The sequence below is a fragment of the Oncorhynchus tshawytscha genome, linkage group LG17 (assembly GCF_018296145.1).
Source record: "Oncorhynchus tshawytscha isolate Ot180627B linkage group LG17, Otsh_v2.0, whole genome shotgun sequence".
In the NCBI taxonomy this organism is placed as follows: Eukaryota; Metazoa; Chordata; class Actinopteri; order Salmoniformes; family Salmonidae; genus Oncorhynchus; species Oncorhynchus tshawytscha.
Genome location: NC_056445.1, coordinates 21,341,603 through 21,365,309, shown reverse-complemented (window position 1 = coordinate 21,365,309; position 23,707 = coordinate 21,341,603). Strand labels below are relative to the sequence as shown.

The 23,707-nt window shown below is 44.5% G+C and overlaps 1 protein-coding gene across 1 annotated transcript in view; it reads left to right on the top strand.

The window, feature by feature from the left end:
- LOC112238750 (semaphorin-3C) overlaps positions 1-23,707 on the top strand; it is a 49,560-nt gene that overhangs the window by 8,078 nt on the left and 17,775 nt on the right. Inside the window, exons 3-10 of the mRNA XM_042300406.1 lie at positions 12,893-13,053; positions 14,892-14,954; positions 18,381-18,500; positions 19,595-19,685; positions 20,914-21,033; positions 21,268-21,410; positions 21,522-21,636; positions 22,195-22,264. Of these exons, the coding sequence (XP_042156340.1) occupies positions 12,893-13,053; positions 14,892-14,954; positions 18,381-18,500; positions 19,595-19,685; positions 20,914-21,033; positions 21,268-21,410; positions 21,522-21,636; positions 22,195-22,264 (883 nt within the window). The remainder of the gene's footprint in view (positions 1-12,892; positions 13,054-14,891; positions 14,955-18,380; positions 18,501-19,594; positions 19,686-20,913; positions 21,034-21,267; positions 21,411-21,521; positions 21,637-22,194; positions 22,265-23,707) is intronic.

The following is a 23,707-nucleotide window of genomic DNA, read 5'->3' as shown; positions in this document are numbered from 1 at the left end:
TCAGCAGCAAGTGTAAGGGTGTGTGTTAAAGGTTCTGCACTGGAGGTGAGATATACTGTAGTTCCCTGGAGTAAACACTCTTTATTACTACAGCCTAAACTGACTAAACCAAAATAAGAGAAAACAAACTCTGGGAGGAGACTTGTGTCAGTACACAGTATCTCACTCTCTCTCCCTCTCTCTCTCTCTCTCCCTCTAGCTACCCATCTTTTCTTCCCTCTCTCCTGAAACTCTAGCCGAGGGTAAGGCAGGTTCACGTGGCTGAGTGAGTCAGCTTGCGTCTCCAGGAGAGGTTGCCGTCACTGACATTCCTGCTCCCTCACATTGCTTAATCTAGTCTCTGAGAGGCAAACGCAACGCAACGGGACAACAGCCAAAACACAATAATAAACAGTGAGAAACGCAGGCCCCAGAACGCAGTCCTATATAATAAACAGTCAAATACAGCCATATGTTTCAGTAAAGCTGGAAAATAAATGAGGGGCTTCAATTCTTTGCAAAAATAAGTATGGATTTACTAGCATGATAAGGGATTTGTTTTTAAACTTTTGTTTTCAATCACTTTTATTTTCTCCAATATTTAGTCTTGCGTCCCCTTTCATTTCATATATTCCAAAACACAGACTCCATCTGTTGTCTCAGTGAAAGTTAAAATAATGAATAGCAGAGTGTTCTGAAGTCTGTGTTTTGTCAACCATGGATAAAAGAAGATAAGGGCCATATTTTCCCATGAATCATTAAAATGTGAGAATGGTACAAAGCCCAGGACTAAGGACTGAATAATAAACCACTAACAGTGAGGCTTCCTATAGCTTTCTCTGAGCAGGTGAGGTATAGATTAGACTGGGCTAGGTCTAATCCTAGGCCAGGATCCAAACAAAAGCAGAGAAAATGTAATAAAATATTTGGCTGAATCCTGGGCTAGGATTACCTAGTCCATTCAGATTCACACTTCACCTGCTCAGAGAAAGCTTTGTGATTTGGAGCCCTTGGCGTGGTGATTTGATGGCTACTACTACCACCTCTGTCATGGTCCACAAATCAAGTGCACTGCGATGTTGATAATCTGTGTTTATTTAAATCCCTGCTATAGATTATATGGAGATTTGTTTCCATTTCAACTAAGGTGGAAAATGTATCGGGATCTAGTCCAGTGGTCATATAGCATTGTCCTTTCTCAAATGGATTCAGTGACATAGGTGATACGCTTTTAATCAGAAACCGAATGAACTTCTCTCTCTTGGCTTTTATTTCAAACATGCAGTATCTGGATGTCATCTCAGTTTATTTAGCCAAATTGCTGAGCATAGAAGAAAAGGTTTGATCATCAGTTTCTTGGTCAGAAAGGCCCTGGCTCATGCCATGTTGATACTATCTGTTGTTTGACCCAGGTGAAACATTTCACAACCTTTGTTAGGCTGCATTCTGCACCTGCCAGTGAGTTTACATGCCAGGAAGACAATGTTTTAGCCCTCATCTAATTGTTAGGAGGCCATATTAACGAGTTGCGAGCCCAGGGCTATGGCAACTTCTTCTTAAGCCTAGGCGTCCCGCTAACGGGACAACTTCCGGGGAAACTGGAGGGTGCGCTATTCAAATAAATAATCATAAAAGGTATGAATATGAAACATTTAGGTACATATAAAAGTGTCTTATATCGGTTGAAAGCTTAAATTCTTGTTGATCTAACTGCACTGTCTGATGTACAGTAACTATTACAGTGAAAACATGCCATGTGATTGTTTGAGGATGGCACCCCATATCAAAATATTTTTCCACCAGCACAGGTTTCATAAATTCACTAATAGCGATTAAATATTCATTTGCCTTTTGAAAATCTTACTCTGATTTGTCAATAAAAGGGTCCCAGCTATAACATATAGTGTCGTTTTGTTAGATAAAATCCTTCTTTATATCCCAAAAAGTCAATTTAGTTGGCACCATCGATTTGAGTAATCCACTCGTTCAACATACAGAGAAAGGAATCTGAAAATCTACCTCTAAACTTTGTTTCAACAAGTCAAAATATGTTTCTACTTACTCCTCAGATACCCTAAAATATAAGAAAACTCTATTATTTCTTACGGAAAGAAGTATGTTCAATAGGAAACCAATTTTAGCCGGTGTGTTCTGTCATGGCGAGAGCAAACACGAATTTCCAAGACTGGGTCCCTGTACTAAAACTGATATTTCTTCTTCGTTTTTGAAGTTACAAGCCTGAAACCTTGAACATAGACTGCTGACACCCAGTGGAAGCCATAGGAATTGCATCCAGGAAGCTAATTTCCAGTATGCCCTTATACTTTCCACTGTAAGAGCATGGTCTCTCTCAAATAAAAATATTCCGGTTGGTTTTTCTTTGGATTTTCTCCTACCATACCTATTGTGTTATATTCTCCTACATTATTTTAACATTTCTACAAACTTCAAAGTGTTTTCTTTCCAGTGGTACCAATTATATGCATATCCTGGCTTCAGGGCCTGAGCAACAGGCAGTTTACTTTGGGCACGTCATTCAGGTGGAAATTTAGAAAAAAAGGGGCCTAACCCTAAGAAGATTTATTACACATCTAAGGCTTTCTGTATATGGTCTGGTGGGATGATTTTGGTTTTGTTTCTCTCTGGGTGATTGTGAAGAGGATTGTACACTAACACAGTGGGTGTTGAGAGTCATGGTCACTGTCACCGCTGACAGGGTGCGTGTGGCTCAGGGTGGGTGGTGGTCTTTGTTTAAGATGTCATTAATGTCCTTCTATCCTGGGAAAACACTGCTGGTGGTCAGGGTGTCACTATGGAAATTACGTTGGGGAAAAAAAGTAAAGTGTATGTGTGTGTGTTTAGCAGGTGTCTATTTGAATCCTCATGTCTAGTCCTTGGTAGAGAGCCTTGGTCGCTTAGCTGCAGTTAGAGATGTGTGGGAGATTGATTAAGATGGTGTTCTTGTAATGAATGTTCCCTCTCTCTGGGAGCTACTCCTGTTCTCAGCCAAACCCTGAGCGGAACCAGACGTCTCACACACACAGCCGTCTGTCTCACAGCCTCTCACCATAGAACGGATGCTCTGTTTCCCCAGCTTCCTCAGATCAGTTCCTTCTTTTATCATGCGTCATTAGAATCTCCTCCTAGCCCTCATTACTTATAAAGGACGACAATCGGGTGCTCGTCCAACTGTGAAGTATGTTTATTTAATTGTGGGATGGTGTGTGCGCATGCAAATTCTTCACATTTGATTACTTCCTGATGGTATACCTTTCCGCTGAATCACCATGGAAACTGACCAGGGTTTTTTTCGGCCCTCTTTATAAAACAAATTGAGGCTGTGAGCTGTTAAGTGAATATTTGGAATACCTCAGGTATCCTGAAAAACGTTTGCGTTTTACTGAGGGAAATCAAGAGGTGCATTCAGTGAAACTGAAACACAGCCAAAGTAAAAACATTTTCTGAATTCCTACGTGAAGGAATCATTTGGAAGATAAACAGCAGAACCTTGCCCATGTAACATTCACCTCCTGTAAGATAATGTCTCAAACTTGAAATCTAATGGGAAGGTCTGAGCCAGTGGTTTGATGTTCAAGGTTTTATCCCTGCCGAACCTAAACCTTTAAACCTTTAAATCGCCTAACTTGCCCCAGATCTCATGATAATGTGTTCTCTGTGGGTTTGCCCTTTTGTCTTCTATTGCTGACCCCTCCGCAATTACGGGGCCTGGATAGGTCAAACAGACTGCTGCCTGCATGGGCGTCAGCAGGGCCAATAGGAAGTCGAAGGTCGTCAAAGGTTATAGGCAGGGCTGACGAGCGGCAAAAGTGGACCAGTGTTTCTGCATTAGTGCTCAGGGGCATGGAAGTAAAGTAAAATGCTTATAATTTCACACAGCATCCCATATCTGCTTTACACTATTTTTCCCAGATTGCATCTAAACTTAATTTGCAACATAATTTGCCTTTCAAGTGAAGTCCCAAATCCGTGATGGTATGCTCCAGGGAGTTCAAGGCTATACAACCCGGTGACCTGTCAATACTGTCGACAGAGAGATGTTTAGACATACAAATAACCAGGCTGATAAGGGTCATTTTTTTGTGTGGTTGTTGTTTGTGTCTCCAGGCATGTATCCTGTTGCTAGCCGAGCGAATTGATTGAGTTAGAAACAGGACATTCTCCAGTGAAGGTTAGCGGGTACAGGCTGCAGCAAAGCCTACGGCTGCTGTGTTTGCAGGCAGGGTTTGACAAGCCTTCTGTCAGTCATACTTTTTCTCTCCTTTCTCCTCCTTTCTCTTCCTGTCTCAGTGTTTTGACATTCCTGTCTTTGACCTTGCCGCCCCAGATGAATGTTTTAGTGTTCATCCCGTGCACCATGTTGAAAGGTAATCAATGGCCATCAATATGGAAGAGACAGTATCTTTCTGGAAGATACACAGGGTTAAATGAAAATGGTGACTGGTCTTTGAGAATTTAGGCTATTGATCCTGTGAAATGTATTCTCAATGTTGTTTTTCTGTCTTTTTTACGGATGTATCATTAAATAAATTATTTTGCACACAGAACTATTCTCATACTGGCTTTGAGCTTAAGTGAGTTTCCATAGAAAAAGGCCAAGGTTATCTACATAATAAAAGGGAAAGTGTTCAACTAACACAGCTAGACTATTACATACAGTGCATTGGGAAAGTATTCAGACCCCTTCCCTTTAACCACATTTTGTTATGTTAGAGCCTTATTGTAACAAGGATTTTTTTAAATCTCATAGATCTACACACAATATGCTATAATGACAAAGTGAAAACTGTTTTTTAGACATTGCAAATGCATTAAAAAAACGGATACCTTATTTACATAAGTATTCAGACCCATTACTATGATACTCGAAATTGAGCTCAGGTGAGTCCTGTTTCCATTGATCATCCTTGAGATGTTTCTACAAATTTATTGCAGTCCACCTGTGGTATATTGAATTGATTGGACATGATTTGGAAAGCCACACACCTTCTATGTAAGGTTGACAGTGCATGTCAGAGCATAAACCAGGACATGAGGTCGAAGGAATTGTCCGTAGAGCTTATATAGACAGGTGTGTGCTTGCTCTGACATAGCTTTGTGTCGAGGCACAGATCTGGGAAGGGTACCAAACAATGTCTGCAGCATTGAAGGTCTCCAAGATCACAGTGGCCTCCATTATTCTTAAATGGAAGAAGTTTGGAAACACCAAGACTCTTCCTAGAGCTGGCTGCCCAGCCAAACTGTGCCATCGGGGGAGAAGGGCCTTGGTCAAGGAGGTGACCAAGAACCAAATGGTCACTTTGACAGAGCTCCAGAGTTCCTATGTGGAGATGGGAGAACCTTCCAGAAGGACAACCATCTCTGCAGCAATCCACAAATCAGGCCTTTATGGTAGAGTGGTCAAACCGCATGAGAAACAAGATTCTCTGGTCTGATGAAACCAAGACTGAACTCTTTGGCCTGAATGCCAAGCGTCTCGTCTGGAGGAAACCTTGCACCATCCCTACGGTGAAGCATGGTGGTGGCAGCATCATGCTGTGGGGATGTTTTTCAGCAGCAGGGACTGGGAGGCTAGTCAGGATTGTGAAAGATGAACAGAGCAAAGTACAGAGATCCTTGATGAAAACCTGCTCAAGAGCACTGACGTCAGACAGCGGCGACGGTTCACCTTCCAACAGGGCAACAACCCTAAGTACACAGCCAAGACAACGCAGAAGTGGCTTCGGGACAAGTCTCTGAATGTCCTTGAGGGGCCCAGCCAGAGCCCTGACTTGAAACCGATCTAACATCTCTGGAGAGACTTGACAATAGCTGTGCAGCGACGCTCCCCATCCAACCTGACAGAGCTTGAGAGGATCTGCAGAGAAGAATGGGAGAAACTCCCCAAATACAGGTGTACCAAGTGTAACGGATGTGAAACGGCTAGCTTAGTTAGCGGTGCGCGCTAAATAGCGTTTCAATCAGTGATGTCACTTGCTCTGAGACCTTGAAGTAGTGATACCCCTTGCTCTGCAAGGGCCGCAGCTTTTGTGGAGCGATGGGTAACGATGCTTCGAGGGTGACTGTTGTTGATGTGTGCAGAGGGTCCCTGGTTCGCGCCCGGGTATGGACGAGGGGACGGTCTAAAGTTATACTGTTACACAAGCTTGTAGCGTCATACCCAAGAAGACTCTGTAATCTCTACCAAAGGTGCTTCAACAAAGTACTGAGTAAAGGGTCTGAATACTTATGTAAATGTGATATTTAAAACGTGTAATTTTTTTACATTCTAAAACAGTTCTAAAAACCTGTTTTTGCTTTGACATTATGGGGTATTGTTTGTAGATTGATTAGGGGGGAAAACAATTGAATCCATTGTAGAAAAGGGCTGTAATGTAACCACATGTGGAAAAAGTCAAGGGGTCTGAATATATTCCGAATGCACTGCATTCACTAACAATGGAACAAGGCTCAGAGTGACTCTTTGGATTAACTTTCTATTATACCAGTGGAAATCATTGTAGCGAAGTAAAAGTCGTCAAAAATAGTCAAGTACTTTACACCATTGACCCTCACCATCATTCAACAGCACTGAGATGACCATTTGACCTGCATGATGTCAGCCAGGAAATATTAACGTTGTAATCCATCAAAACGACGATCTCAACATGTCATCTCTGCCCCATTCGCCTAAACTTTACTCAGCCTTTGCTTCACTTCCACCTCCATCACTACTAAATCAGAGAATCTCATGGCCAAATACTGTCTATTAAACCTCCCCTGAACCTGACAGTTTCAAGTTTTATTAGTCATGTGTACACCGTCCAATCAAATGCTTACTTGCAGGTTCCTTCTCAACAATGCAACAAGAATAAGATATAGAAGTTAAGAATACGTACGTAAAGTAAATGGTAGTAGAATAGAAGAAAACATTTTAGCATAAGTATAATACAGGAAGGAACATTTTATAGTCCAATATTGACTCTCCCTCTGGTCTCATGGGGCCCGTAGTCTGTAGCTTAACTGACAATAAAAATACATTTGATTTGGTATCTGCGGGCGGGGTGAAGGTGTAACCGGAGGACTGGTTAGGTGAAAGGTTGTGAGAGGCCCTATATGGGGTTGGTGGGATTCTGTGGCAGGTGATGAGGCCAGGTGGTAATTAAGGCTAACGCTAGCTAGCGTGATGGACAGGTTGATTTGCGTCTCCGGTTTCAGACTCCTGAAGGGAATATTACCCAACGCCGCCGCATCTCAGGTCATCCGTGTAACGAAGACTGCTCTGATACTGGTGCTGAGTAACCTCACCCTGCAGAGTCTCAGAGAGCCACACTCTGAGACTCTCGTTCCATCTTGTCCTACCCTTGTGTCCTACGTAGTGAAGATGGAGTGAGACATCAATGATAGGGAGGTTATACCAAAGGCTAAAAGGAGAATAGTCATCCTACATATGACCATGAGATTCCCCTGACATTATGTCTGGAGACTGCTAGATAATGCAGTAACTTGCAGAAAATGGTGGGAAGAGGATGATGATATTGGATGGGATGAGAGTTAGTCAGCCAAGCAGTTGTCCCTCTCCCTGTATGTCTATGGAGATGAGTGTGTTGATGCTTGAGCGGTGAGTTTGTGTGCTCCTGCTCCTCTTGCCTGGCCGAGAATGTGAAGAATGTCAGACGACTCTGTCGCCCTGCACTGGCCACACTGGGTGGTCCCTCTTTACGAGGAGGGACAAGGAGGAGACCATACTCTGGCACGATACCCAAACCACCCCCTCTGCTTTACCTGCCTATATACCACCTGCCAAAACACTGTATACTGTAGAGTTACTGTAGGCTAGGCCTATATCCCCATGGTGATGGAAGAAATGTCATCGTGCGGGTCAGTGTCTCCAGAGCCAGACCGAAGCTTTGAGTTGCCAGGATAAAGGTTGTGAGTGGCGCAGTATGTGTGAATGTACCAACATTGTATTAGAGGAGTGTAGCCATGCAGAACTGAACCCAAGGAGATGTGGCATTGTCCTCACAAAGAGCACCGACACTTGGCAAGAGGTCTAAAGTCAGAAGTTTATAAAGAAACCCACTCCATCTTCAGTGGGTACATGAATCAGGGGGCGGGGGTGTACTAAGCCCATGCTTCAATATTTATCAAGGCGAGTGATTGGGATCCGCCTACTCCTCCCCCTGAAAACAGTGGAACACAGGTCCTATTCGTTGAAAATAGATGATGCCTCATTTGCATGTGGTTAATGAATTCATGATGGCCTTCAAGGGTGCGGCCCATTTGAAAAGGACTGCATTGAATCTGAGACACAAAGGGAGTTTTGTGATTGGCCGCCTGCCCAGCTCTGTGGTGTTAATGGGGTCTGAAGACCTCTGGGCCTTTGGCTCTCAGACACCGAGGTAGCCAACATCCAGCAAGAACTCACACTCCACAGGCCTAGTTAACCATTTAACCTAGTCTAGCTTTCCAGTACTCCTATGAGTAGAGTGGATTAAATCTTGGTTGTGTAGACTTGGTTCTCCTAAACTTCATCCCCAGATAAAGCCTTGGCTCGAACCATGCTGTACCGTGTACGGCATCCATATTAGGAAGTTGTCAGTTCACACGATGCCGTAATCCTGAACTTTTGATACCTCTCCTGCCTCCTTGTGCACCTGACCCTGCCTGGACACAGGTGGACTACAGGTGTCATGGCTCAGTACAGCCTGAGAGTGTCAGTCCCCAGCTGGTGCCCCCCACATAGAGAAAGGGAGAGTAGAATGAGTCTGTCAGGGTGGCTCAGTGGGCCCACCAGCACAGACTGCTGGCTCCATGTCCTTAAACCTGGTCTTGGGGGGACCCACAAAGTCATCGCTCTTGTAAAAGCCAGACGGCGTACTTTCCAGCGGCGCTGAATCTTTATTTTTATGATTCTGCAATGTGATAAAACTGTTCCTTGTATGGCGAGCCAAACCTAAAACACCACTGGCTTGTTTACTGGTGGGGATCATGGTGGAGGCCCACTACTTTGATCAGCCTAACAAATGGGAGAGTTGGTCTGTCATTCCGTGTTATGGGTTTTCACTTCGCCGGAGGGAAACTCCTTATTCTCTGTGGTGGCACCATATCTCACAAGACAGGGCCTATCCCATCTATGAGCACTGCAATCTCTTGAGCACTGTAATCTCTTCCACGATTTTATTTACAGTAAAACCATCATGGGCGGAAGGACAAGTCCCTGCTGTTGCCCAAATCCTTTCACTTAGATTCTACAGACTGACATCACAACTGTTTTGTTCCTTTTGGGAAGTACTATGTGGCATGCAGGACGGTTGTTGCCTTTCTCTCCCTTAGTTTACGGAGGACTCGTTTATAGGGAATGATGATCAAAGCTTGTAGTCTTGTCATGCCACTAGACGTTCCTGGTGGGTTTTAGACTGTTATAAAAGCCTGCTGTTTAAAACAGATTTGCCCTCCGTGCATAAGGTTCACTGGACTGGGGATCAATGCAAATGTGAATCGAAAGTGTGTTAATAAGCTGATGAAATATAGATCATCTGAGATCCTCCTGTAATGTCAAGGTGAATGTGTATCCATTAGGCTCATTAGTTACATTCTCACCATCGAGGATCTCTGACCTGATGTCTTGGGTGACCGCTAGTATGGATTTATATCTGGGTTTTAGTCTTGCATGCGAAATGTGTAGACTACTTCACTCAGACTAGATAACATCCGTAGTTGCTCTGCGGCAGTGTACGACGATGCGAAGCCCGCAACCCACCACCACTCTTAAATATTGAATGACCGTTGTGGTCTCTTGGCCCCTACTGAAGGTTTTTGTGCCGCTTCCACTTGACCAAGCTCTCACAAATGAACCACTCTTCAAAGGGACTAGAGGTATTACTGTGCGGTCACCTGCAGCGGTCGGCTGCTCTGCAACCCGCAGTCCACTACATGGATGACCGCGCCTGGTCAGAACGCTATTCCTGCACAGCGGGAGCCCCCATGGGTGAATGCTCACAGTCAAAGTGAACTCTGGAGTCCTACCAGGAGGCACACGGGGGAAGGTGCGGCCCACCTGCCCACATAAATAATAGACTACCCACAATCCTCTACTCAGTCCTCAACACTGCTCTGTGTTCTCCTACTGCGGGCGTGTTCTATAACGAGGCCAGAAATGTTTTTGTATCCTGTCCATGATGCCTAAACAACAAGGGACACGCCATTTCATCCTCACAGTCAACACCACAGCAGCTCAACCTACAGTACATACCAGACCTCCCAAATGTCTTTCTGTCAAGGGTGATGTCTTCCCATTTTACGACCCCCTGAATACTTCAACCGAGCCAATAACAATGACCAACATTCTTATTCATTATGCTTAACATTTAGAGCCAGTTTATCCTCAAGCCACATCTGAGTGAATCCAGTCTACATAAACAGCACCAGCCATAGCAGACTGGACAGACAAGGACAATTTTGCCAATTATATCCACAAACACTTGACATACTCAGGGTCTCTGCTGGTGATGTCATCATAGTGGAATGCAGGCTAAGCCCCCATGACTAATAAATATTACTACAACCTGATGGATTTATAATTCATTGTGATGAGAGCATATGGGAGCTCCCATTTGATAATTTGGTTTTCAATAAACAGGCCCGAACTCATCGTAAGAGCATGGGTTTGATTGTCAACCCAATGATTTATATGGCAACAGACAGTACTGTACATGTATCAGCCACTGTCCTCAAATGTTTTAAGCGATACTTCTGGAACTCATTATTACTGATCTATGACAGCCATTATATAGTTTAAGTTTAGATTACATTTCCACAGCCACGTATTCATGTTATGGCGTCAAAATCTTAACTCGTCCCACAAGGATGACCTCCGATCCCATCAGGTCAAAGGTTAATAGGTAGTAGAATAAACATCCACAAACCTGCCTGCCACCATCTCTCTTTGTAAGCCTATCTCATTATAAATTAGACCCATGTTAAATTGTGCAATCCCATGTATCTTAGGCAGAAAATGATGGAGAAAAGCACTTGAAGTGAGTCTTGTTGTTTTCTTTAGAGAGTGCAGGTGCACTATACTAACGGCTATTGTGACATTTTGATAGAAGGCTGTAATGCTTGCCCAGTCATGAAACATGTGTTTCCTGCTGGGGTCATGATGAGCAGACAGACACTGGATCCCATGGTATGCACCAGAGGCAATGCTCGCCTCACTGTGGATCAGTTGGGTGGCGGGGTCATGTGACGCACGCCTGCCGCGTTTCCCCCCAAAACACTGGACTTAGTTAGGGCTTCCACCCACGGGAGGAAACATGAAAGTCTCCAATTCTTCCACTGAGAACACAATACAGAGTTAATGATAATAATAACAGTTATTTCACCCGGGCCACCTCACCCCACACCCCTCTGAACACTTTGTTCCCCTTGTGGAATGTTCCAGAGGGAGAATATGGATAGAATCAGACTGTACCAAGAGCATTGACTTTAGGGGGGATTCCAGATCCACATTGAGCAGGGCTACAATAAACCCTTCTGTAAACAGGAATCATTAAGTGAGAGTCAACACCTTTTGCTCCAGGAAAAACAGAAGCAGGAGCCCGCAGGCTTGTAAAAAGAACACTCCTTTCCCTCAAGGATAAGAAAAATATAAAATAAAACCCTTTCCAAGAAGGTCTTTAAATCTCTCCCCTGCCTGTTATTCTGGAGGGATGTAGGTAAGAGTGGTTTGGAGTGAAGCATGGTTTTAATTAGTTCTTATAGTTACCTCTTCACCCCTGGTGGCACGCCTGGCTTCCCTGATCTCTGGCAGAGCTGCTGTTGAACATCTTTAGCCTGATGAGCCGAAGGCTTGAGCTAACCCAATATCTCCCTGAGCCCAATGCGACACTATCTCCTAAGCTGTAAAGCTTTTGAGATGTGGATCTTCTCCTTTTTCCAGAGGTTCCCTTTATTAAATACACATTGGCTTGTTGGAGTTTGACAAGGGCCTTCGTATTAGATTTGAGTCTGGTGGAAACAAAGCATATTTTGTGTGTGGTGTGTTCTTCATTCCGTACTGTGAGAATGCTCATGCCTAAAATTATACATGATACACCAACCGACAAATGTATGCTTTTTAAACAATATGGCTGAAGTTGATTTCTCTACATGTGATTGGGGCGTAGGATATGAGGATGCTTATAGAGGTATGTCAAGATCAATAGAGTGAAGAGGCGTGGGAAACGGTACTTATTCATGTAAACAACTCTAGCTTTATTCCATATGGCAACAGCACTAAACACACATCCATGATCAAAAAGAGAGGGGGAGGGGAGGCACTGGAAAACGGCTTTCATTCAGGATAAAAGGGCCTCGACCTCAAAAGCAATGTGCAATACTATTGAATAGAATAATGAAAAGTGACTTTAGCCTGGAGGCCTGAAGGAGAGCACAGCCAGCCTGTTTGTTGATTAGAGAGAGAAGACAAAGGAAGAAGGATCAACTTGCTCTCAACTCCTCCACTCCTGCCCCCTGTCAATAGTGATGAATATGCATGAGTTTGGCATAGACAGTGAAGGCCTTTGATGGTTTGGATGGAGAGCTATCCGTCTCTGGACGCTTAGAGACAGAGGATGTTTACTTCTTCCTTCTAGCTTTAGGACAATAAGGGCTTTTTCAGTAGCTGGTCGGTCAGAGAGACAACCAAGTCAATGGTTTTTCCACAGATCTCTTTTGCTCACCATGATAGTCCAGTGTTCATAAAGTGGCTGGAAAGTTGTTGTGTGGAATCTACTGCATGTGTTGCAAAACAGATGCAATCACCTTTTTTATGCACTAGTTTAGTCAGTGTTGGCTGACTTGGTATAGTCCTGCTGTAAACGCAACAGATCCCTCATTATTTCCCACCATAACATTGTCTGTTTGTATCCCACAGACCTGCAGGCCTCCCAGACGGTGGAGTACTACAGTCTGTCAGACAAAGCCATGGACTACAGGATCCTGTTGATGGACGAGGACCAGGACAGGATGTATGTAGGCTGTAAGGACCATGTCCTGTCTATGGATATCAACAACATCACCCATGGGACACTCAAGGTGAGTTCCTCTGAGCAGTCCGTTAAAGTGCTAAGAGGATTTTCCTTGCAGCATCAGGGAAATGTTTAGTTGATCATTGTTTGTTGTGATAGTATTGTAAGTAGAGAATGGATATAGCAGGATACTGACTTCATCTACCTTACAGAATTATAGTATGATGGTGTGTTGACTCATAACTCCCTGTCCGTTGCCTACATTACTTCCATTACTTTCCATCCTATTTATCAAGGAGACAAAATTATGTTGATCTCATTTAGCTTTCCTTGCATGTGGCAGATCATGGCTGAATACATGATGCTAGTTATACAAGAACAGTAATGGTGGTAATTAAATTATAATATAGTACATTTTATATGCTAGATCACACCCATTTCATGGAGCAAAATATATGACATATATTAGTGGTGCTTGATGCAGTTCTGTGATTCTGTAACAGAAGTTCCCTGCTAATTGTATCTCTGTGTGCAGTGAGGGAGCCATCCTGTCTGTAATTGACAGGCGTGAAGAGCAGAACACATGGGAATGCATTTAGTTTACCCCAGAGAGAGCTGTAGCACATCCATTTGCAAAGTAATTGCCTGACACGTTCCCAGCATTAGATCCTTCAAGCTCCTCACGGGATTGGAAATATAGCATTTACTGTAGACAAGTTATCATCATGATTGGGAAGTTCACTAAAGTGTAGAGCATCCCTATTGGGAAGTCACTACGGTGTGGAGCATCCCTATTAGGAAGTCCTTAGAGTGTAGAGCATCCCTATTAGGAAGTCACTACAGTGTAGAGCATCCCTATCTGGAAGTCACTACGGTGTAGAGCATCCCTATTGGGAAGTCACTAGAGTGTAGAGCATCTCTATTAGGAAGTCACTATGGTGTAGAGCATCCCTATTAGGAAGTCACTAGAGTGTAGAGCATCTCTATTAGGAAGTCACTATGGTGTAGAGCATCCCTATTAGGAAGTCACTATGGTGTAGATCATCCCTATTAGGAAGTCGCTACAGTGTAGAGCATCTCTATTAGGAAGTCACTATGGTGTAGAGCATCCCTATTAGGAAGTCGCTACAGTGTAGAGCATCCCTATTAGGAAGTCACTAGAGTGTAGAGCATCCCTATTAGGAAGTCACTATGGTGTAGAGCATCCCTATTAGGAAGTCACTAGAGTGTAGAGCATCCCTATTAGGAAGTCACTACGGTGTAGAGCATCCCTATTAGGAAGTCACTACAGTGTAGAGCATCCCTATTAGGAAGTCACTACAGTGTAGAGCATCCCTATTAGGAAGTCACTACAGTGTAGAGCATCCCTATTAGGAAGTCACTAGAGTGTAGAGCATCCCTATTAGGAAGTCACTACGGTGTAGAGCATCCCTATTAGGAAGTCACTATGGTGTAGAGCATCCCTATTAGGAAGTCACTACGGTGTAGAGCATCCCTATTAGGAAGTCACTATGGTGTAGAGCATCCCTATTAGGAAGTCACTACAGTGTAGAGCATCCCTATTAGGAAGTCACTATGGTGTAGAGCATCCCTATTAGGAAGTCACTACAGTGTAGAGCATCCCTATTAGGAAGTCACTATGGTGTAGAGCATCCCTATTAGGAAGTCACTACAGTAAGTGAAGTTTGTCCGTTTGCTTCAGAATCTGTTTATTTCTGTTCAATATGTTCTCTTCTCTTCCTTCCTTCCTCTCCCACAAACTGTCCATTGTTTCCTAGGAACGCGAAGCGAGGCGGCCATCTCTGTCGGCGCCGGAAATCTGGGTTTTAAAAAATTCCCAGGTTTCCAAGAAGACCAGGATGTGCAATAGTCCCTAATGAAGCTGTTTTCTGTGTTTCTCACCAGGTGTTTTGGCCTGCATCTGTTAGCAAGATTGAGGAATGCCAAATGGCTGGCAAGGACCCCACGGTAAGAACACCAACACTCAATATGTAGCACTAACCGCTAACTAAATCCACTGAAAGTCATGTGTGATGCTAACCGCTAACTAGATGAATGAACACACTATACTGAGGATGTCTCTGGTCATTTTCCATTAGCATGTATTAGCATGTTAGCATTCTGGGTTCCAAACACGTGGGGCTGCAGATGTTGAGGAGAGTCATTGACTCCTCCTGGCATTCCTTATGTTAGTCGATAGAAGAATGAGGCGTAGGAGTGCTCAAATCCACCCAGAGAAAACAAAGGAGCACAAAAGCAGTACGTTAACCAATGTGACTGACAACAGATCTCATAACCTGGCCTGAACCCTTACTGCACTGCTTCTCTGTATTAGCATATACAACATTGGCAATCTCAAAACAGCAGCTGGTGATTCAGTTTTCTGTAACTAATTAGGCTGTTTTGCATGTTAGGACAAAAGTTCTGTTTTTGTTCCATTGTTTTTATTGAACTGTGTTGGCCTGTTTTTATTTGGACTGTGACTTCAAAGGCATGCATGTGGTGTACTGTTTCAAAGCTAGTAGTCGGAGTTAGTAACAACAGCCACCATGGCAGAGAGCTGTGGTCTTGTACAGTACTAGAGTGTAGGACCATAGACTTGTACTGTAGGAGTAGAGAAGAAGCTGTTTCCAGTCAGTGGAGGGTGATTAGTGCTGCCTATAGTCACGGCTCCAGCTCTGTGGACAGCCTCGCACAAATATTTGTGTGGAGAAGACTCGTGGTCGGCTTACCTCCCTCCTCCGCCTCTACTCTGCCATCCCTCTCTTTCACAGCCCTGCCTGGTCTCTCTCTCTTGCATTCTCGGCCTCTCCCCTCTCTCTCTCGCTTTACTCTTACTGTCTCGCTCTACCCCTCACTCACTCTTTCTTTCTCTCTGTTTAAACTCTGTTTTTATAATGCAGTTTCTCCCGGACATTTTATTTGTCTTCCTGAATCGCAGCCCTTGTCAGTTTGTTATGGTTACCCTCCTGATGTGTATATATTCAATTCTTCCTTTACGATAGAATCTGGGGTCACCGGGCCTCCAGACTACGACCACACATTGTTAAGCGCTGGAGGATGGCATTTGGGGAGAAATATTCCTTTATTGTATGTATAAAAGGTTGAGATTGATTAAATCCATGTTTAAATGTTCCCTCACTGTGTGATCCTCCCTTAAAGGCCATCAGCCTGGTTTTAAATCCCCTACTACAGTTGCTCTGGCTTGTCTCTAAAGGGGCCTGTGACTGGATAGTTAACACAAGCAAGCTCTGGGACATGATATTAGTTAATATGTAAATTTGCTTTTGGATTTGAGCAGACAGTGGAGGGGCGTAGAGTTGATGGAGGGTGTCGTCTGAAGGGTGTTTATCTGCTAGGAGGAGAGGGAATGAAAGAGAAAGTGAAAAAGCGAGAGGGAATGAAGGGTGTGTGATGTTGGACATATCATTGTTTTTCTCGGTAGAGTTGGTGTGCGGAGTGTGAGCGGACGCAGCTGCCCCGTTTCCGTGGCGATGGCCAAGTTCCTAATGGCTCCCTGGGTGCTCCTCTCCTCCGCTGGCTCGCTCCGCGGTCTGAGTTTTTATTATGCACAAAGTCCAGTGCTCCGGCCACTCCCACCTTGTGCTGAAGAGGGGAAGATCTCGATTGGATCTGTAATCAGATCACAGGGCTGTATTTACTCAGCACTGGAGACGGAGCTTTGACAAAATATCAATTTCACTGTTGACACGCTTTTTTCCACTCTACCAGTGCCAGGGAGAAAACTGGAAATAGCTATGATGATCGTACTTCATGACAGTATATACAGTTGAAGTCGGATGTTTACATACACTAAGGTTGGAGTCATTAAAACTTGTTTTTCAACCACTCCACAAATTTCTTGTTAACAAACTATAGTTTTTGCAAGTCGGTTAGGACATCTACTTGGTGCATGACACAAGTAATTTTTCCAATAATTGTTTATAGACAGATTATTTCACTTATAATTCACTGTATCACAATTCCAGTGGGTCAGAAGTTTGCATACAGTAAGTTGACTGCCTTTAAATAGCTTGGAAAATTCCAGAAAATTAAGTAATGGCTTTAGAAGCTTCTGATAGGTTCATTGACATAATTAGAGTCAATTGGAGGTGTACCTGTGGATGTATTTCAAGGCCTACCTTCAAACTCAGTGCCTCTATGCTTGACATCATGGGAAAAACTAAATAAATCAGACAAGACTTCCTATCCACAGTAAAAAGAGTCCTATATCGACATAAACTGAAAGACCGCTCAGCAAGGAAGAAGCCACTGCTCCAAAACCGCCATAAAAAAGCCAGACTACGGTTTGCAACTGCACATGGGGACAAAGATCGTACTTTTTGGAGAAATGTCCTCTGGTCGGATGAAACAAAAATAGAACTGTTTGGCCACAATGACCATTGTTATGTTTGCAGGAAAAAGGGAGAGGCTTGCAAGCTGATGAACATCATCCCAACCATGAAACACGGGGGTGGCAGCATCATGTTGTGGTGGTGCTTTGCTGCAGGAGGGACCGGTGCACAAAATAGATGGCATCATGAGGGAGGAAAATTATGTGGATATATTGAAGCAACATCTCAATACATCAGTCAGAAAGTTAAAGCTTGGTTGCAAATGGGTCTTCCAAATGGACAATGACCCCCCAAGTATACTTCCAAAGTTGTGGCAAATTGGCTCAAGGACAACAAAGTCAAGGTATTGGAGTGGCCATCACAAAGCCCTGACCTCAATCCTAGTGAAAATTTGTGGGCCGAAATGAAAAATCATGTACGAGCAAGGAGGCCTCCACACCTGACTCAGTTACACCAGGTCTGTAAGGAGGAATGGGCCAAAATTCACCCAACTTATTGTGGGAAGCTTGTGGAAGACTACCTGAAACGTTTGACCCAAGTTAAACAATTTAAAGGCAATACTGCCAAATATTAACTGAGTGTATGTAAACTTCTGACCCACTGGGAATGTGATGAAAGAAATAAAAGCTCAAATAAATCATTCTCCCTTCCATTATTCTGACATTACACATTCTTAAAATAAAGTGGTGATCCTAACTGACTTAAGACAGGGAATTTTTACTGGATTAAATGTCAGGAATTGTGAAAACTGAGTTTAAATGTATTTGGCTAAGGGGTATGTAAACGTCCGACTTCAGCTGTAAGTAGCAAGTGAGGAAAGTTGGAGTAACATTGGTAGCTAACCATTTGGAACTGTGTAATTGTTTTTTATGAAGCATAGTCCCTGACCAATCACAACTTGGCCACTGTTAGCTTTTATGACCTTCTCAACAATTGCAGTCTGGAAGGATTTTGCTGTTGATAGATTGATTGATTGATGTGTGGATACTTTGGTTATTTCATACATGTACTAACTAATTCCCTCCCCATCTCTCTGCAGCATGGATGTGGGAACTTCATCCGGGTGGTCCAGCCGTTCAACAGAACCCATCTGTTCATCTGTGGGAGTGGTGCCTACAGTCCTGTCTGTGCCTTCATCAACAGGGGCAGGAGACCAGAGGTTAGTATGCTCCTTGACCTATAGTCAGACCATGACAGGTATGCTATACTTGACCTACATTACAGTCTCCACCACCATATTATCATACAAATGGAAATTCCTGTGGCTATGTGATGTGGATTTTGCTGAAACGAAAGCTTTGTAGGTTTACGGCTGGGCGTCTGCTTCTGAAACCAAACTATGGGCTTTTTTATGTTTCATCTGTGGCAAGAGGAAGTCTGTCTTAATCCAAGACATCCTCAGGAAAGCAGCCATTTGAGTTTAGTCATGTGTGTCAGTCTCTCTGAGACCAAGAAGAGAAGGATGGAGGAGCTGTCTGACCCGGTCTCTGGCCACCCGGCCCTGGAAACGAGACTGAGAAACCCCTCCAGGAGAAAAGCGCTCACTGAACTCACTCATAGTTACAGCAGTCTGCAGCGCCTGCCAAATGCTAATCGGCACAGAGTTCGAAACCAGGCTCTTTCTGCAGTATGGCGTCTTCTGTCATTTAGGATTTTGTTTGAAAAGCTGCTTTGCTCTGTTTTTCCCATCAGCCAATGCTTGGATGGGTCAGTATCGTGTCTCAGACTGGGTTTGCTAACAGTAACAAGCTGCTAGTGTGGGACTTTGACGCATAACTCCCTGGGCTCTTTGACCCCTAAACTTGTGTCACATTGTTGTATAGGAGCCTAGTGAGGAGGATTTCAGTGTCACAGACAGGTCACCTTTTGTTTGAGGGTGTCGCCGTACAGACCCTGTGATGAATGGCCACGGTTCACCGCCAGAGCCATGGGGAATCTTCACGCAGTGGAGAGCAGTCGCGCTTTTCTGGAGAATGTCCCTGGGCTCCCTCCCCTTCATTCCCCCAGTCAGAACTGTTGAAGTGTGGGTAGGACCAAATCGGGGGGATGGGACGGGGGGATTTTACGCTGACCGCCAAGATTGTAAATTCAGATGATCCATTTCACTGTGAGGGGTGGCAGAGGGCCAGGTCTGAGATGGAACCACAGCATCTCAGCCCATCAGAGGACATGTTCTTTTAATGTCCCGTACAACGTAGAATTCTGCCCAATTCCCATTCTAAAATCTGTTATTTACATTTTCTTTTCCTGTAGGAGCAAGTGTTCCACATTGACTCCAGGGCGGAATCTGGGAAGGGAAGGTGCTCCTTCAGTCCTAGAGTCAACACTGTCTCCGTCATGCTTAGTAAGTTCCCTCTATTGGCTCTATTTATGTCTCTGTAGCACGTGTCATCCAAAAACACAAACCGCTATACTTCAACACCCTATGGTTAACCCCACTCCCCATCCCCCGTATCGGTGACCCTGCCGTAGGTCGGGCCGCACACCCTCGTCACTCTGTGTCGTCCTATGGTCTCTGATTGGTTGCCGGGTGTCAAGTTGCTGACGAAATAGCCAGAGTCACCCTGTCGCACGCACAGCTCGCCTTTCTGACACCCGAGCCCCGTGGGGTCAGCAGCCCTACCCATCATCAGCCCCTCAAGCCCGGGCCGTCCGGTCACAAGGCGAGGGTTGGCAGAGCGGAAGGGTATTGGTGGCAGACAGAAGGCCTCTGAGTCAGACTAGTGGACAATCTGGCCTGTGTCTGGGCTAGATAAAAAGGCTCTATCTCCATACTGAACCCCTCACATGAGCCTTTGCTGTCTGGGGGATGTTGACACCACTGCTCCCCTCAGAGCAGCCAACCACATACAAACACTCACACTTGGACCTGAGCCATACCGCCAGAGTACAGGCTGCTGCATGCTGGGCTGGGGCTGATGGAATGATGAAGTGGCAGAGTAATGGAATGATGAAATGCACAGCGGGTGTGGGGAGAGGAAAGAAAGAGAGAGAGTGCGGGCTCACAGCCAGGGTCATTAGCAGAGTACAGGGAGATCAAACACTATGGCTGTTGGCTCCAGTACTGTTTACTGTCACCATTCCCTGTCCACAGTGATGTACTGTCTCTGTAAATAAAGGCTGTCATTGTAAATAAGAATTAGTTCTTAACTGACTTGCCTAGTTAAATAAAGATGAAATATTATTAGATAGTTGTGTTTACTCCATCACCATTGAATTCACCATTGAATATGAACCCAGAATGTCCGTCGACACAGGCACATCTTTGTTCCGTTGGCCGTTAATAGTCAGTGATTGATCTTGTGTTGCCAAGTCTCCAGGGTCAGCAGGGGCTTGGGAGTGGGGGGTTCTGTTTGGTCAGATGGGAGTAAGATGGTTCAGCTATGAGGCAGGGCTGTGTTCATTAGGGCACATTATATGGCAACACTTTTTGCAAAGGGAAATTAAAACAAGCTTTTCTTAGTGGACAAGTTCAGGTAGTACAAGTTCCGGTAGTACCTCCCTGTTACACTCTGTTTTCTTCCATGTTGTGCCTTAATGAACACAGCCCTGTATGTGTCTCTGTGTTCCAGACCAGGAGCTGTTCTCAGGCATGTATATAGACTTCATGGGGACAGACGCTGCCATCTTCAGGAGCCTCACCAGGAGGAACGCAGTGAGGACAGACCAGCACAACTCCAAGTGGCTGAGTGGTGAGCACGTACAGCAGAAACATATGAAGCACATGTAATGTGCACCAGAAGTCTCCAACTGTGACCCTGAAATGCTAGAGGTTGGGCAGGCTTTTATTCCCTCCCTGCACTAACACATCTGGAGTTGAAGATCCACATTTAGTACATCAAAAGTACTTCAACTACTTTGACACTGGAGACAGTGGACAGAACGTTATACTATTAACTTTGACCCTGTTTATTTTTTTTCCATAGAACCCATCTTCATAGATGCCCAGTTAATCCCAGACGGATCGGATCCCAACGATGCTAAACTGTATTTCTTCCTCCGGGAGAGACTGACGGACAACAGTGGGAATACCAAGAACATCCACACCATGGTGGCTAGAGTTTGTCCTGTAAGTGTGTGTTCAGGAAGTGTGTGTGTGTGCGTGCGTGCGTGTGTGTGTGTGCATTGCACATGTTTGCATGCTTGAGACATTAACATGCATCTCTTTCAACGTCTACAGAATGACATAGGTGGCCAGCGTAGCCTGGTGAACAAGTGGACCACGTTTCTGAAGGCCCGGATGGTGTGTTCAGTTCTGGAGGAGGACGGCACCGAGACACACTTTGATGAGCTCGGTGAGGAATACGCCAACACCTACCTACTGTGTTTACCAAGGCCTGGAACATTCTGTTCCAACCAAAACCACTTCTCCTGTTTACCTACAACTCAACATCTCCCTGGCCAGTCTTAACAAATACCAATGGATCTCAGATTCTCAGGTGTTTTGGATTATAAGGGTCTTTACATCTGTTTCTTGACCTTCTCAGTATTGAAAGAATTCAGGGTTGCACTTTAGTTGGCTAGTCCACCTGTCGATGCTCTACAGACTATCTACAGACTATTAGTAACATGTAGACTATCTACTAACCCTAGCTCTAACCCCAACCTAACCCTTACCCTAACCTTTATTCTAAACCTAAACCTAACAGATCGTGTGTTGATATTATGACAATCTGGACTATCCAAACAGAGTGACCCAATTCATCCCTTAGTATTCTTTTAGTCCTCTGTGAGCCTAAACAGATACAATTCAATTCATCTCCACTTCAGACTCTTCCGTTCCAGGAGTATTAAACGATAAGTTGCATGATGAACACTGACTCCATAACACAACGTTGTGTTTTCCCTTCCAGAGAGTGTGTTTTCTCTGGAAACCGATCACCCCAAGAGCCTCCTGGTGTTCGGCGTCTTCACATCCACAAGGTGAGGCCAACGGTAATATTGCTCGAGCCTTAGTGGCTGTGCTGACTGGCATGGCAGCACCGGATATCACCAGGAATGAAGCAGACATGACAGGAGCTCCTGGATAGAGACCCCCAGTATCACCTTTCACTGGACATGCCAGTCAGCATAGCATTTAAACTTTTTTTTTTAATGTAACCTTTATTTAACTAGGCAAGTCAGTTAAAAACAAATTCTTATTTACAATGACGGCCTACACCAGGTGGATGGGCTCATTGTGCGCCGCCCTATGGGACTCCCAATCATGGCCAGATGTGGTGCAGCCTGGATTCGAACCAGGTACTGCAGTGAGACCTCTTGCACTGTTGACAGCAAGTTCATTATGCATGAGTATCACCATGTAGTACTCCTGGTGTTTCCTGAGATCAACTGTTAGTGTATGTGGTAACTCAGACACTATATGTGTTCAATTACTTTATTTATTCTCAAGGTCTTTTGCAGGATGGCTATGCGTGCCTGTTACGTGTACTTACTGGGTTGTATTCACTAGGAACTGAACAGAAGCAAATGCGCAGAAACGGCAAGGGAACTATCAATAAGAAACACGTTTTCTTTTTTACATTGCAAAACATTTTGCTTTGGTGTGCACTAATGAATACAACCCTGGTTTCTTTAATCATCAAGGGTAATTGGGCAGTATCTAGATCCGTGACCCTTCCATAAATCCTAAGGCAACGCTTGTATCTTTTGACCCTGCCCATAGGGCTCTGTAGTGCACTATATAGGCAGGAGTGTGCCATTTGAGACTCATCCTCTCTCTATAGTCAACACAAACAGTCTGTCGTCTCCAGGCAAAGTTGCCATTCGTATCTCTCGCTCTCCATAGACCACACAGTCTGTAGTCTATATGCAACATTGTCATTCTTATCTCTCTCTCTCTACAGTCTAGTCTCCAGGCAACGTTGTCATTCCTATATCTCTCTCTCTAGCCAACACAGTCCAGTCTCCAGGCAACATTGTCATTCCTATCTCTCTAGCCAACACAAACAGTCTGTAGTCTCAAGGCAGCATTGTCATGGCTATCTCTCTAGCCAACACAAACAGTCTGTAGTCTCCAGGCAGCATTGTCATGCCTATCTCTCTCTCCTGCTCTCTAGCCAACTGTTGCGTATGCCTCTTAGAGAGGGAACGCAACACCCTGTTACAACTCAATTCCCCGTGGAGTGAAAGAGGTATGGACTGTAGGTGTGAGTAAGGATGACAAAGGCAGAGAATTTACCGTTTACTGGGAATTTACTCCTTCACACGGTAAATTTGGGGAAAAGGGGCTGAACGGAACCAAAGCAAAGAAAGTAAAATGTCAAAGCCCCCTCTCTTACCTTACCTGCCTACCCACTACTTATCTGACTTAGCACCAGCTGGTGCGCTTACCAAAATTCAGGGGGTGGTCCGCCCAGGTCTTAC